Raw genomic sequence first — 16,513 nt, forward strand, 5'->3', positions numbered from 1 at the left:
CTGTTAATTCTCAATAATAATGTTAGTATGAAAGAAATAAAGTCTGGATTGTAATAAGTGAAGATGCTGCGATCCTGAGAGATCTGGTAGTATTTAATGTTCTGTTGGGGTTTAAAGTGTTTCTGTATGGTGTGTTTCGTGTGTCACCACTGTGTTGAAGTGTAGAGCCTGAGCTTCAGTCCAGGATGAGCAAATAAACACTGTTGAAATGCTGCATGTTTCTTTATTTAAGTGACAGTAACTGCGTAGTTGCTTATGTAGTGACATATATATTCAAAGCAAATCATGCATGTAATTAACTGCATGTTTTTCAGTAAATAAATCAGAAAATAAATGTGAAATAACTGTTTTAACTGTGTGTTTTAACAGTGTGTTTCTGTTAAAAAAGATTAATGAAGATTTCTGTAAAAGTATTTTGCACTTATTTAAATTAGGATATTTTACATTAATTTTATGGTTTTTGTATGGCAGTCGTTGCTGACAGTCATTTGACTGTTTTTTTATGGGATATTTTTACAATGAAGGTTTTTGATCGTAATAATTCAGGAAATAGTTGTAAAATAACAGTGTTTTTCTGTAAAAAAAAAATTAAGGAAAGTTCTGTAAAGGTTTTTTGCATTTCATTTAAATCCTGCAAATCCTGGATTTGTTTATGATTTTTTTTTTTACAGTGTAGGCAGATAAATGTGCCACCAACCAAAAAAAAAAAAGTTGCTGCGTTGAAATAAAAATTGGGCGAACAAGTCCGCCTTAACATTCTGGTCCCGCTTCGGGTGCCATCAGGCGGTATCTCTGGTCGTAATCAGTCCTTCACTGACCAATCAGCGTCCATTAGCAGAATGCTAGCGTGTTATGGGCAACCACAACTCAACCTGTAAGAAATCGCAAGGACATGAGTACTCGTTCATTCAACTTTCAACCTATAACCCATGTTGAACTTGCAAAACCTACATTCAAATCAGATTTCTCAACGGCAATCGGGTGAAAGAGCCCCATAGACTCCCATTCATTTTGCACTCGGACGGTCGTCCCCAGTGGAACTCTGGTGGAACTACAACCAAAATTCCGTACAATAGGGCTTAATAGGGAGTGGCCAGGCTTTCCGTAGACGGGCTTTGATTACCCCCTTGGTTTTTGAAGCCTAAAGTGGGCGGAGTCGGCCGTCGCCATCTTGGAGCGCGTCACTCCCGGATAAACGAAAATGGGCAAAAAGGCGGGACGTGGGTGGAGTTGAGGTGCCTGGATGCTGAAACTACGCCCGTCTAGCTCGACGTGATCGAGTTTGCTCAGCAGGCTAAAAGGAGCTAATGGCCTACTGGCCTCGCGCTAAAGTGACAGCTGACTTGAAGAAGTAACGTTAGGCCTAAAGACAATAGTTAAAGTTCATGTTTTTGCCCTTTGAAATACTATAATAGTTAAAAGACATAACTAACCGTGAGCCTATGTGTATTGTGATGCATTATTATTTTCATGCAGTAACTTAGTATATTTTCTCTGAGCGTGTGTGTGACAGTGATTCATGCGCATACATGTCAGCGCGGCACCGCACGTCAAGTTCGTAGAGAGCTTTATTCAGTCCAGTTTAAATTCTGATAGATATTACCTAAGAAGTTCAAGTAAATGCACTAGAAATTCGTGCTCATTTAAGGGACGAAGAGAAGGCACTGACAGCTGCAGGATTTAATCTGACGGTACTTTTTATTGAACACTAAAAAGTTAAATAAGCACATTATAGACTATCTGTTCCGTAAGATCAACCGCAGAACGAGTGTGGCCTCTATATGTTAGACGTTTTTAAATCTGAACTCCAAAAAGCAATGAAATTGTCAGACATCCATGAGTACATGTTCACAGAGGAAAACAACTGAAGAACAGCGCTGGTTGTTCTCTCGATACTCGACAACGATGGAATTCAACGGCATGGGCGAAGGTATAAGGCGTGTATTAAATTGTATGAAATAATCCCGAAAAAAGTACAAACACGGCAGAGATGGCAAGTTCAGCAGCTGGAATCAGCTGAGGTGACATGATGGATAACAGAGCAGAGAAACGGCTAGACATCAGCGCCAATCCACCCGTCACTCAAGTGGCCACACCCTTGATTATGCAGCATTTTAAGGTTTAATATAATTTAAACGGATGAGTTCTAACAAAATCACCCCCTCACAGCTGTCACGAAGGGCAAAATTAGCTGTAAAGACCAAAACAACTTAAGACACCAGGCTGTAAACATATTTTTTTCTGCGGTAAATTTGGGCATTTTAACATGCATGGGGGAGATACAGATTTGACTCACTTTTGCTGCCAGCCTCAAGCGGCCAGGCCATGAATTGCAGTTTAATTCACGGCCCAGTCCCAATTCACATACTATCTGTCCTAAATAGTATTCGAAAATAGAATTAGTACGTCCCAAATAGTAGTATGTTGAAATGAGTGTTCCAAAGATACCCGGATGGTCTACTATTTCCGGTCAGAATCCGAAGTGCAGATCGATGCACACTCTGCAGCTAATATTGGCCACAACCCATCGCGTGTTGGACGAGGATTCGGTTAGAACTACAAACACGAGTGAAAAGTGTTAAAAAACTACAGACATGGAGGACGCGCGAGTCCGCCGCCCGCCGGTTATGTAGAGAGATTTAGATAATGGGGTTTGAGTGATTAATTATCAGTATCTAACCTGACGAAAATGTATTTATTCAACGTTGTCTACATTATATTGCATCTACAGCAGCATTGTGAACTTTTGTAAAGATTTAGCCATTACCTTTTAAATGCATCATTATATTCAAATTGCAAACACATGGCAAGGCAAGTTTATTTTTATAGCACATTTCATACACAATGGTAATTCAAAGTGCTTTACATAGAAGAAATTAAAATAATCAAAAGAAATCAGAATAATTAAAACAGTTTAGAGTAAAAGATAAAATACAGAAATAATCAAAAGAAATCAGAATAATTAAAAACATAAAACAGAATACAGTACAAACAGTCGGACGAACAGTGGCACAGTGCTCATTCATTAAATGCACAGTTAAACAGATGTGTTTTGAGTCTGGATTTGAATGTGACTACTGTAGGAGCTCATCTGATCTCTTCTGGAAGCTGGTTCCAGCTGCGGCTGGCATAGTAGCTAAAAGCGGACTCGCCATGCTAAGAGTGAACCCTTGGTATTTCTAGCTGATGTGATCCTAATGATCTGAGTGATTTGTTGGGTTTATATTCAGTGAGCATATCTGCAATGTATGTCCTAGGCCATTGAATGATTTATATACCAGTAATAATACTTTAAAATCAATCCTAAATGTAACTGGCAGCCAGTGTAAAGCCCTGAGGACTGGTGTGATGTGTTCATATTTTCTGGTTCTGCTCAGAATCCTAGCAGCAGCGTTCTGTATGAGCTGCAACTGTCTTATGGTCTTTTTGCAAAGGCCAGTGAGGAGTCCATTACAATAATCCACCCTGCTGGTGATGAAAGCATGCACAAGTTTCTCTAAATCTTGACTGGAAACAAAACATCTAATTCTTGCAATATTTTTCAGGTGATAGTATGCTGATTTAGTTATTGCTTTGACATGACTACTGAAACTAAGGTCTGACTCCAGAGACACACCAAGATTCCTGACTTGATTTTTAGTTGTTTGACCCCTAGACTGAAGGTATGCGTTCACCTTGAGAACTTCATCTTTGTTTCCAAATGCAATAACTTCAGTTTTGCCTTTGTTTAACTGAAGAAAGTTTTGGCACATCCAATTGTTTACTTCATCAATGCATTGGAACAGAGAGTTAATGGGGTTGTAATCGTTAGGCGATAGGGCTAAGTAGAGCTGTGTATCGTCTGCATAGCTGTGGTAAGCAATGTGGTTATTTCTCATTATTTGGCTCATTGGGAGCATGTACAGGTTGAATAGGAGTGGCGCAAGAATTGAGCCTTGAGGGACTCCGCATGTCATGGATGTCCACTCAGACTTATGGTCTCCTATACTCACATAATAACCTCTCCCTACCAAGTATGACCTGAACCATTTTAAGACTGTCCCAGAAAACCCGACCCAGTTTTCCAGCCTGTCAAGAAGTATGTCGTGATCGACAGTGTCAAATGCAGCACTGAGGTCAAGTAGTACCAGCACTGATAATTTGCTTGTATCAGTATTTAAGCGTATACTGGCTTGAGGAGAGTCTCCGCATGAAAGACCTATCGACCGGCAGATGAACGTGCTCTCCGAAACGGTAGGAAATAAAATTAGATTGAATGGAGGATTTTAACTGCGACAAGATGATTGACAGGGCAGTTTACGGTGACAGGAACACGCGACAGAGCTGTCCGCTAAAGGTGACGTGATAGTATGTCCAAGCCAGTATACGGAAAGCCTGTTCACTTCCTATTAAGCCCTATTGTACCGAATTTTGGTTGTAGTTCCACCAGAGTTCCACTGGGGGGCGATCGCCCTGAGTGCCAAATGAATGGGAGTCTATGCAGCTAGACGGCTAAATTAGTCTCTTTCACCCGATTGCCATTGAGAAATCTCAGATTCGATTGTAGATTTTGCAAGATCAACATGGGTTATAGGTCGAAAGTTTAATGAACGAGTACTTATGTCCTTTCGATTTCTTACAGGTTGAGTTGTTGTTGCCCATTACACGCTAGCATTCTGCTAATGAACGCTGATTGGTCAGTGAAGGACTGATTACGACCAGAGCCATATAGAGAGACTCTACCGCGCTGCTGCTACTTCCAGGAACTATTGAGAGGCTCCGCGAGCCGCCATTGCAGTAAAAAAAACGTTCCATTGAAGTCAATGGAGTTGTCGCAACTCTCACTCTATATGGCTCTGATTACGACCAGAGATACCGCTTGATGGCATCGTGGCATCCGAAGCAGGACCAGAATGTGTGTGTGTATTTTCGGCGTGGTCTTTTAAAAACAACATAACAAAATCTCTTCTAGCGCGTGTATTTACCTGTGTCAGCGGTGTTGTCGATGAAAAGAAAGTTCAGAGCGCGAAGGCACCAAAGTGACTGAAGGATTGCCGTAAAGCAGTATCTCTGGTGGAACGATACCTTTCGAATACAACATTCAAATTACTAGACAAAAAGTTATATCCTGAGAAAAGTGGATTTTTAGGGGTATAGCTCCATTGACCTCCATTCATTCTGCACTCATCCTATGAGCGCCCTCATATGGAACCAGATTGGAACTGCAACCAGTTCAGAAGCCGGAAATTTACTGAGTGAACGTTCTCCCCATATTAGACATTTGCTGCGTCCCAATTCGCCTACTTATACTACGACCTAAAAGTATGTACTCTTTTTGTGAAGAAAAACTACATACTTTTGAGTGTGTAGCAAAAGAGTAGGCAAGCTTTGGGACATACTACTTCGTCATCTTTAACGAACAGCTCTGTCGCGTGCGTCCAGCCAACGTAAACTGCCCTGTCAATCATCTTGTCACATTTAAAATCCTCCATTCAATCTAATTTAATTTCCTACCGTTTCGGAGAGAAATGTTGTGGCACCTTGGTCTGCAGCCGTGGGTCATTAATGCGGTGACTCTCCTCATGTGTTTGCAATTTGAATAATGATTTACAAGTTAATGGCTAAACGTATCTTTACAAAAATTCACAATGCCGCTGCAGATGCAAAATAATGTAGACAACATTGAACAAATAATTTTTCGTCATGTTAGATACTGATAATTACCCACTCAAACCCCTTTATCTAAACCTTTCTACATAACCACCGGACTCGCGCGTCCTCCATGTCTGTAGTTTTTTAGCACTTTTCACTCGTGTTTGTAGTTCTAATCGAATCCTCGTCCAACGCGCGATGGGTTGTGGGCAATATCAGCCGTTAGAGTGCGCATCGATCTGCACTTCGGATTCTGACCGGAAAAAGTAGACCATCCGGGTATCTTTGGAACACTAATTTCAACATACTACGATTTGGGACGTACTAATTCTAATTTCGAATACTATTTAGGACGGATAGTATGCGAATTGGGAAGCATGTCCCCAAGCTTGCCTACTCTTTTGCTACACACTCAAAAGTATGTAGTTTTTCTTCACAAAAAGAGTACATACTTTTAGGTTGTAGTATAAGTAGGCGAATTGGGACTGGGCCAGGGAGGTTGCCGCTTGGGGTGACGCCGCAGCATCTCTTCCTCCCGGCAGGAGGAGTGGCCTCACTTCCGCTTGAATGCGACACATCCGAGCGAACTCAGCGAAGCCCCGTCTTCGTTTGAGATCCGCGCGTGCGAAGTAGGTAGTGCAGATCTCCGCTTTGTTACCTAAACATTTTGTGACTCGCTCTGCTACAACGACGGTCGAGGACGAAGGACACCAAGGTATTTTTTTTGTGATGAAAATTATGCCATTCCTGTTGTAATCTGTGAACATTATTTTCTTTAAATATGCGGTCAGCACGCTCTCACTAAATTAATTGAGCACATGAGCGTTCGCTGATAGCTTTGATGGTAGCAGGCCTAAAAAGAGTGACCTGAAGCGATACAAGTACACGTATAACTTGCAAAACGAATTTAGGTAATCAAGTAACAAATATATGTGTGAATAATGGTATTATTAGAATGTTGTTACTCATGTATTTTTGTAACGATCCGTGCGGTCCATGCAGCTTAGCTTAGTTTGCAGTTTAGCCTAGCATACATGGAAATTAGCTCCTCTTCATTGTTTCGTGTTTGTCGGGGAAAGAAGTCGACGAATAGACGTTTGATTCAGTATAAATGGTGGACTTGAGTCGGTAAGCCAGTGCAAACATTGTAAAAAAATTGTCTAAATATAGTGATGTGTGGTTTGTTATAAAGCAATGTTTGTCCGGGCGCTCTAGTAGATATTTATTTAAGGTTTCCTACTATTCTCTTTCAGACTAAAATTTTGAAGCTGTAAAGTGTCTACATGGCCGTCAGAAGAGGACACATAAGGTATTTAAAAGTGAGTATTTATCTACCTGTAAGTTACTTTTTCTTCAAGGAAATGTGAGTGAGTTACCATATAACAATTCGACACCAATACTGTCGATCTATGAAGATTATGTATGTTGCACATTGAGCAATGTTTGTGTTGATTACTTATTGTATTGTTTATATATTTGATCGATTATTGGGACGAATATTAGTGATGATCAAGATGAATAAAATATTCGGCCGCAAAACAGCAAAAAATTAATTGATAGTTTGAACAGCCGACGACATGACCGAAACTGTGATTGTTAAAAGCATCCAAGATGCTCCAATTTTTAAACGTGTCATGCACGCAACGTGGATATGCTACCACAGGTGAAAATGTCAGCTGTATGAATGCACTTAACCATGACCAAAAATGATGAACTCTACTGGGACTGGTTTAATTTATCAATTGCTAACACAATCCCATGAACAGCATTCCAAGTATAATTACTGAATTATTATTTTTAATTTTTGGTTGAATTTTTTTAGGTAAAATCATTTTGTTGCATAAGTAAATGTTTTAGGTCCTATTTTTAGATTCAACTTCATTGGTATTTTACATGCTACAAGTATAAAGCCCAGGAATTGCAGTTCTAACCAAAAAGTGCTAATAGGTCCATATTTCTATCATGTTGCAATTGATTTGTTGCTCTAGGTTTGTGAGGTTCAGAACCAGGGTAATGACAGAGACTCACACAAGGGTGCCAGCTCAGTAAAGGTAAAATTGCCCATTATTTCTGTCTGTAGACAAATCCTGGATATTATTGATAATTGTACTTGCTCTTTTTGTATCAGTTTAAGTGTGCAAATGTAAATTTGATGATTTGGAAACAATTCATGTTCTTCTGTGAAGCAGGAAGTATACGATATGCCGAACGGTTACGAGGACCACATGGGCGATGAGCCAAGTGATGCTAAAACCAACCTGATTGTCAACTACCTGCCCCAGAACATGAGTCAGGAGGAGCTCCGCAGTCTCTTCAGCAGCATTGGCGAGGTGGAGTCGGCCAAACTCATAAGAGACAAGATGGCAGGTATGTCTCGCTGAGCTCAACACAATGAGTCTGTGGCTTTCTATTCTGTTATATCTGTATGTGTAGACACAGGCAGTTTTTTTGCTTATGTTCTTGATTATTTCCAGCTCTTATGGTGCGTTCACACCAGACGCGAATGGAGCATCTGGCGCGAGTGATTTTAATGTTAAGTCAATGTGAAGACGCCTTACACGCGTAAAAAATTCCTGCGGCGCTAATTGAGCGCCTGGCATGCTACGCGCGAATTATTTTATTTAGTGCTTGTTGTGCATTCACGCATTTGACGCGAATTCGCGTCTGCCGCCCGAGTTGAAAAATCTGAACTTCTGCGTCAGTTCGCGCTGCGTTAACCAATCAGGACCCTGCTTGCTGCTGTCACGTTGTGAAGTAAATATTTTATCACATAACTTGATTTTAATATGAGACATTCATTTTGTATTGAATGCTATTTATCCCATATCTAATCTAAATTATATGAAACATTATTATTATTATTATTCTAAGGTAAAGACAACCAGCATACTTTGGCTCCATTTATCATCAAAACAAAAATAAATTACAGATTAGGTGGGCGAGGGTGATCCTCGCTTCGATGCGGGACAACAGGTCATCAAATTAGGCGCGAGGCAGGCGGAAGTACCGCTGAAAGCGGCCGTCATCCAGGCGCAGCTCCTGGAGCATATGGTGAAACTCGCCGAAGGGTCTGGGGGACCCAAATATGGCGACAATGATCCCTACGCCACTGTTCTGCTCTACTGAGCGGTGACTCTCTCAATGAATGCTCGATCAACATTAACTTAGCCGTCTTGTAAAAAGATGGCCGGCAACGGATTTCGCTTCAAACTTTTTTTTTACGCGCATCAATTTCGCCCTTGACGCGCGACTGGATTCAAAGTGTTCAAGCGTATAACTAGATGCGGCAGGCGCGAATTTGACTCTCCATTCGCGTCTGGTGTGAACGTTTTCTTTTTTGAGGAATATTTTATTTTCATGGTTAAGTTCTATAGGGAATGATTTTCAATATTAAAGAACTGTTGATAGTAAAACAGATCCATGAACAGTTTATTGAAGCTTGGGTTATGGTTTGTAGCAGAATTTCACTGTCTATTGTGGTATCTTTTATGATACAAAACATTTTGCTCAATTTTTTTTTTTTTTTTCCTCTATTTGAAAAGGATTTACTCATTATTCATTGTGGTACTGGCCTGATTCAATTTCATTTAGCTTTTGATTAGATTTGCTGTCACCCCAATGTGTTGAGTCAAGCACATTTGTTTTTTCTGTAAGGTTTTTTTTTTTTTTTTTTTTTTTAAGTGTGAGACTGCAAAACTCATTTGACATTTTTAAAACTTCTCAATTCTTTTAATGCTGTGGGCATCCTATCCTGTCTTGCGTGGACAGTGTACATATTTATTTTGGTTGTTTTTGTTTTCCTATTGTTTGAGGACAATTATCAATTTCCAGTTGAGGTGTGGAGAACCTGGAGTAGCCAAATGATGTCGATGTGGTGCCATCTTCATGCATCTTTGCCATTAGCTTTTATTTTTATTTCCTGCCCACAGCATCTCACTAACTGTGGATTTTATTATACTTAGAAACGTGATGTATAGTTGACGTGTTAAATGTATACATTCTGTATTTTATTTACTTGAAAATGTTTATAAATGCCTACTAATTTTTTTTTTTTTTTTTTTTTTAAGGAGGTGTGAAGGAAGGTATTTGTTTATTCTTAGAAACTATTCTATAAAGAGTTTTTGATGTTTGACTTTTATTTCTGTATCCTAACCATTTCCTTGTCTGATGTCAAATTGTAATTGTTTTTGATGAACATGTAACTTTTTCTTTCACAATTGTCATTCACAAGATTAGCTTGTATTATGTTTCTTTTGTCCAGAAAGAATAGTCTGCAGGATGTGGACGAACATTTGTTATTTTTATTTTGTTTTTTTTCCCCTTTTGTTTTCTCTAGGCCACAGTTTAGGGTACGGATTTGTTAACTATGTTAACCCTAGTGATGCAGAAAGGGCAATCAATACACTCAATGGCCTGAGACTACAGTCTAAAACTATCAAGGTAACGTGCTAAGAGGTGTTTTTGTATCATGTTACATTATAGATGCCATGTTAAACTAGACTAAAAGCAGTAAAGGACAACTTTCGAGTCCTGCTTGCTCTCTGTAATGAATGTTTTTTTTTTTTTTTCATGTTTCAACTATTGTTCTTTTTTTCCCCTAATTTTTTGCTTTATTTCATTTTCTTTTACTTGACATTTAAAGTCTCTAGACTTTGGTTCTTATAATCTGTATGATTGGCTGTCCAAGCATGGTTTAAATTCGGTACAGAATTATACTGAAGTCAGTGACCTTTTTAATTTTAATGTTAATTTATGATCAATCTGCTACTTTCAGTTTTATTGTGAGGTTGTGGTGTAGAAAGGGAGGGGTAAAATGAAGTCAATTTCTTGAGTATGATATTGTGCCGAACAGAAGCCCTGCGTTGAAGTCCCAGAGTTTTATTTTATTTTACTATGAGCATTGTAGTTTAATTAAAATTGAAAGTTGTCTTTTTTGTGTGTTGGAAGCATAGACTACAAAAACTGTTTAATATCTATGAACTACAGAATTTTATTGTAATTTTATTTATTTTATTTTTGATTTTCATTTGTTAAATGTGAGATTCTGCTTTGGCTGTACAATGAACATTGTTCCATTAGTAATGGGGGCAAATATGATGGCTTAATTTTTTATTTTTACAATGCATCCAAGAAGAAAGGGTCTTTGATGCTATTTCTCCATTAAATCAGGTCTCATATGCCCGGCCGAGCTCTGACAGCATCAAAGATGCCAACCTTTACATCAGTGGTTTACCCAAGACCATGACACAGAAGGATGTGGAGGACATGTTTACCCAGTATGGGCGTATCATAAACTCCCGTGTACTGGTCGATCAGGCCTCAGGTAATGATTTCTGTCCTGCATTCTGCAATTTATCATCTTGAATGTAGTCTGGGTCTCAACTATTTTGGGATTTCATCAGGTCTGTCACGTGGAGTTGCATTCATTCGTTTTGATAAGAGGTCTGAAGCGGAGGAAGCCATCAAAGATCTTAATGGATCCAAACCAGCTGGTGCCTCTGAACCAATCACAGTGAAATTTGCTGCCAATCCAAACCAGACCAAGAATTCCCAGCTGCTTTCTCAGCTCTACAACACTCAGTCCCGTCGGTTCGGAGGACCTGTTCACCACCAGGCACAGCGCTTCAGGTGAGAAAGCAAAATACTTTAGGAAAGATATTGTCCTTCATTCTGAAGATTGTCCTTTAACCCTCTGAGGTCTAAGGTGTTTTCGGGGTCCTTGAGATGTTTTGACATGCCCTGACATTTGTGCTTTTATCAGTTGCTTATAAACATATTAATTGCAAAGGTGTAATTACTCTATTTAGCACAAACAGGGCTACCATAATATCTGAGCAAGATGTATGTACATGTTTGTATTTGAGAGAATATTGTTTATGCATGGTTATTGAAAAAACTAAAACTTAAACTGTCTGAAATAAGGCCACAAAACACATACTAAATATGTGTCCACAAGACTTTTGACTAATGGGTGTTGTTGCCTAGAATTTTTGCTTCAAAAATGATCTGAAAATCATCCTGCCTCATCATTTACACAAAACAATACATTGATTTAAATTTTATAAGACACCTTTTGTTTGGAAAGGCAATATGCGTGGAGGCGTGTTCACACCTGAGAAGACAAAGGCCGGATAATGTGCCCTATAATGAGCTGCATATTAATGAGCCTTTCACACAGCTGTGTCACTGGTTACCAAAGAATGCGACCTCGGACAAAAGATATATATATATATATATTTTATTTTACAATTAGAAATTGTAACCAATTACAAATAGGTTACAATTACAACAACAATTACAATTTTAACAATATTTCAAGTGTATTCTTTCTTTGTAAAAAGTATACATTTTATCATACGTATTAAAGGTAAGGATTCATTGGTTTGAATATTGGAATAAACACTAAATAACATCTTAGTTGATAATTCAATATACCTACTTTATTTTTGACAAAACATCCCATATTTAACATATGAGCAGAAATTGGCGACCAAAAGCCTATTTAATGTGACAGTCTTTTTTTACAGTCAAAAACTTTATAATCTATCCAAAACTAATCACGAAATCTTGTCTAAACATTTATATTTAGTCTGTAACATATCGTGTTAATGATATTATATTAGCATGTTAATTTGCAGTTTGTTGCTTATACAGACATTTTATTTCAACATATTTCAGTCTATTTTTACTCATCTTAGTAGGATAGCAATATAGTTTGGGTGTTCATGTACATGTTTACTAATGTAGGTGTGAGAGTGAATGAATGGCACAGACATGTGCTGTATAGCTGTAGTAAACAATGCACGCGCGCCTGTGTCGTTGATTTAGCCTACACACAGACACGCAATTCATATTTTAACAGTCTTTTTGCGATTTACAGACATCGCGATTTGAACAAAGCACTTAAGAATAAATGACTTACTACATCAGCTGGATCCGTTGCTCCTCGAAATGAAACTACCAGCACTTCTGGTACATTTTCCAGGGTTATTAGATAGTATTATTCCTCACAGCGTAGGGATACGTGGTGTACACAGCGGTAGTAAGATACTTAATAAACTTGATCTGTTTTATAATCCAGCTGGTGGGCGTTGGCATGTTTGAATGGCTTGCCTTAGATCATTTGCGTTTGAATACCGCACGCTCTCCATTGGCGTGGCACATTAACGCGTATTTAGGTATAATGAGCTAGAAAGAAAAAGACTGACATCTCTCTCTTTTCATACAGATTACATAAACTGAGAATATTAGTTTTTTTATATAAATTCATTTAAAAGAAGAGAGTTCAAGCTTCATTATGGAAAAACACTCGTGCCTGTATGACAAGTATTCGTGGAATTGCAGTTAATTTTCGGACGCGTTTCAGAATGGACTTCACTGACAGAGAGAAGGCAAAACTAGCATCATGTTTATTTTTCTTTATTTGACTAAAAACAATACTTTGTTTATATTTTGAGTATACAAAAAAAAATACACACTTAACAGGATCGAATGATGTATAACACTAACACAAGATTAAAATCAACAGAGTATTTTGAGTCTCTTTTGCACTGATAAAAAAAAAAGTGATAGCCGACCTCACATGCTTAAAATGTCCTTCTTTCTGAAGATTTTCCTTTTAATATTGTCCTTCATTCTATGTTGTAATTTTTGCGTCGGATGTTCTTGATACTTGGCTGTTTGTGAGAAGCTTTTACCTGTCTTAGAGTTTCTCTTCTGATAAATCTCTTGCTTTCACAGATTTTCACCCATGAGTGTTGACCATATGAGTGGCGTCTCTGGTATGAATGTGGCAGGCAGCTCTTCCTCTGGATGGTGTATCTTCATCTATAATTTGGGTCAAGATGCAGATGAAGGCATCCTGTGGCAAATGTTTGGTCCGTTCGGCGCCGTCACCAACGTCAAGGTCATCCGTGACTTTAACACCAACAAATGCAAAGGGTTTGGGTTTGTTACCATGCCAAATTATGAGGAGGCAGCAATGGCCATTGCCAGCCTTAATGGATACCGCCTGGGAGACAAAGTTCTGCAAGTGTCGTTCAAATCCAGCAAGTCTCACAAGTAAAGGGACTTTTTTTTTTGGTCACAAGAATCTGAAAGTTAATTGAGGTTTCAGTTATTGTTGACTCTCTACATAAACATACTTGTACATCTATGTTTGGGGTGAAATCAATTTGTGTTAGTGTTTTACTGTGGGGTTAAGCAAAAGCTAGAATTTTGAAAAAGTGATTTGTCCCTGATGCCTGGCATTTGTGAAACCCTGGACAATTTAAGTCACAGATATATCAGAGGATCCTTTTTTGTTTGTGCACACTTTTGGGATACCTTAAAGATGTCATGGCATTATTGTTCTTTCCTTCTAACACCTCTTCCCTTAATCACAATGGACTTGTTGGTCCCATTTTCTTTATATTATAATGTGAAGGCTTTTAGCTTTTTTGTCATTACAAACTACACATTCTTGCATCTTCTAGATCTTTGTAAATAGGCCACCTATTCAGTGCTCCAGCTCACCCATCTGTAAGGTAAAAGAACATTGGAAGGACCAAAGAACTTGGAGTGTAAAGCATATGCCTTTAAATGTTTAGTTTTCATGGTTGGAAGTTAAAAATCAAAGCCGCAAGTATTGTCATCTATTATGTCGTGTTTTTTTTTTTCTTCTTTGTTGCAGTTTGCTTTTTTTTTTATCGCAGCTTATTTTGTTTCATATTAAAATTTGTATTGCATTTAACAGCGCATTTCTTTTTGTTTTATTTGGAAGGTGTTTAGGAGCAGTTTTAAAATGTGGTTTTACATGATTTTTTTTTTTAACCAGCATTGAATTCACTCCCCACTTTGTAAAGTCTTGGAAGTTTCTGGATAAATGGATTGAGTCTGGTAGGAGCAGAGTTGTTCGGCACATGGCTGCAGGTTATTAATATAGAGTTGGTTAGATCAATGTTCACTTACACATTTGCTTGCAGAATTAACATTAATCCATTTTAATGTAGTGTTTTACTCTGTATTTAGTCAATCTCTAAATGCAGCTTTGTACATTTTAATGTGAAATTTGGATTGCTTTGAGACCTTGTCAAAAGTCATGTAAAGGCCACACAAAGGTGAAGAATTGTATTTAATTGTTCTCAAGATATCAGTACTAGTACACATCTGATTGCAGACCAGCACTTTATTTGTGTGCTTGTTCATTTATGACAATAGGTTTGACATCAGTAATTGTACACATGCTTTTGGTCATTATTGATAATTGTGACCTAAAGTCCTGTAACATGATGTTCCATGTATATCATTTGAATAAATACCATTGTTTTGTCATAATGTATTGTTTATTTTCACTGATTTTAATTGTACTTTTAGAGTTGAGAGTGAAAATACCTCTAGTTAGCTTAAAGGGATAGTTCACCCAAAGATGAAAATTCTGTCAGTATTTACTCACCCTCATGTTGTTCCAACCCCTTAAGACCTTCATTCATCTTCGGAACACGAATTAAGATATTTTTGATAAAATCTGAGAGGATCGCTCCTCCATACTAGTCTATAGGCGGCTTGAGGGAATCAACTTGCTGGCCTCAAAAAATTTAAAGACATCGTTAAAATAGTCCAAGTGACTACAGTGGCTCAATCTTAAGTTTATCAAACGACGAGAACACTTTTTGTGCGCAAAAAAAAAAAATAACGACTTTATTTCGACTATTCATTTCCTTCTCTCTGGGCATCGAGTCAGATTACTAGTTTAACAGCATATGATCTGTTGTTGTACGTCACACACATGACCAGCGTCGGCCAATAGTGAGCCTACGTGTGACGTAGACCTACGCAATTACATTAGTTTAACTGACTAGAGGCCCAAAGAGAAGGAAATGAATAGTTAAAATAAAGTCGTTATTAGGTGTTCGAGCACTTTAGTGCTGAAAACCTATTGTAATTGCTATTTGAAAAAAAAAATCCCCTAAAACGCATCGTGCAGCCTAAACCGTAAGGCCTAGAGACTTGAAACTCGGCCAGATGGTAGGCCATACTTTTGGGGAGAACCTATCAGAGTATGACCCCGATTGGCCCATAGGTGGCGCTACAGCAACCAAAATTACTAAATTCCTTATAACTCCTCGATCGTTGGTCCTAGCCTCAAGCTTTGTACACCACTTTAACACCAATTTTTTTACACAAAATATTTTACGCTATGTCGAATTTTGTCCAAAACCTACTTTTGCAAACTAGTCCCTGGTTTTTCACCCGATCGGGATCAAACCCGTCTAGGCCTATTCTCAGGATTCTAGAACAATAATTATCGAAAAAAAGTTGAAATTTTGATTCACGGTCGCTAGGGGGCGCAAAATGAACGTTGTGGGCGGAGCCTATTTTACTAAAATGGCTAAAACTCAAGAAGTAAAGGAGATAGCTTCACCAAACTCGGTTCACATGTGAATGAGTTCATTCTGAGGTCACAGTAAAAAAATCGCAACGATCAAACACTAGGTAGCGCTATAACATTAATAAAACATAAAAAGGGCTATGACCACCTGACCGTTAGTCCTATTGACTTGAAAATCGGTATGCAGTGTCTTGGTCCAAGGCCCCATGTGTGTATATAAGGACATTAGCGTATCTCAAAAAACATGGCCGCCATCGGCCAATGAAGTTTGAGCACCTATGAGACGAGGTAACGGAGGCCAATCGGAACGAAACTCAATGGGCATGTTCAACTCATGGCCTAAGAGGTCTGTAAGAGTTTTGAAAGAAATCGGCCACTAGTTGGCGCTAACGAGTTTTACGGCTCTGTAATCACGTGGTGTTGCACATATCCCCACAAAATGCATATAATTTGATAGATCTCCACATGCTGAACAACTTTGCCTCTAGAACCATTGCTGTCAATCAAATCGTT

General features: G+C 38.5%; 1 protein-coding gene across 12 annotated transcripts; it reads left to right on the forward strand.

The window, feature by feature from the left end:
- Nucleotides 1–5,787: 5,787 nt before the first annotated feature.
- On the forward strand, nucleotides 5,788–14,946 carry elavl1b (ELAV like RNA binding protein 1b). 12 transcript variants are annotated; one of them, XM_077202827.1, is made up of 9 exons: nucleotides 6,222–6,346; nucleotides 6,885–6,950; nucleotides 7,620–7,682; nucleotides 7,818–7,998; nucleotides 9,699–9,713; nucleotides 9,968–10,071; nucleotides 10,801–10,954; nucleotides 11,034–11,259; nucleotides 13,372–14,946. In XM_077202827.1, the coding sequence occupies exons 2-9, from the start codon at nucleotides 6,915–6,917 to the stop codon at nucleotides 13,694–13,696; spliced, it is 1,104 nt and encodes a 367-aa protein (XP_077058942.1). In that variant the 5' UTR covers nucleotides 6,222–6,346; nucleotides 6,885–6,914; the 3' UTR covers nucleotides 13,697–14,946. The 12 variants fall into 12 exon arrangements, with proteins under 12 accessions (XP_077058950.1, XP_077058949.1, XP_077058944.1 ...); XM_077202828.1 differs by having other exon boundaries at nucleotides 7,821–7,998; XM_077202832.1 differs by having other exon boundaries at nucleotides 6,277–6,346; nucleotides 6,885–6,940.
- The last annotated feature ends 1,567 nt before the right edge of the window (nucleotides 14,947–16,513 follow it).

Source organism: Siphateles boraxobius, unplaced genomic scaffold (assembly GCF_051911475.1).
Source record: "Siphateles boraxobius isolate OS27281-9 unplaced genomic scaffold, OSU_SipBor_1 5, whole genome shotgun sequence".
Lineage (NCBI taxonomy): Eukaryota > Metazoa > Chordata > Actinopteri > Cypriniformes > Leuciscidae > Siphateles > Siphateles boraxobius.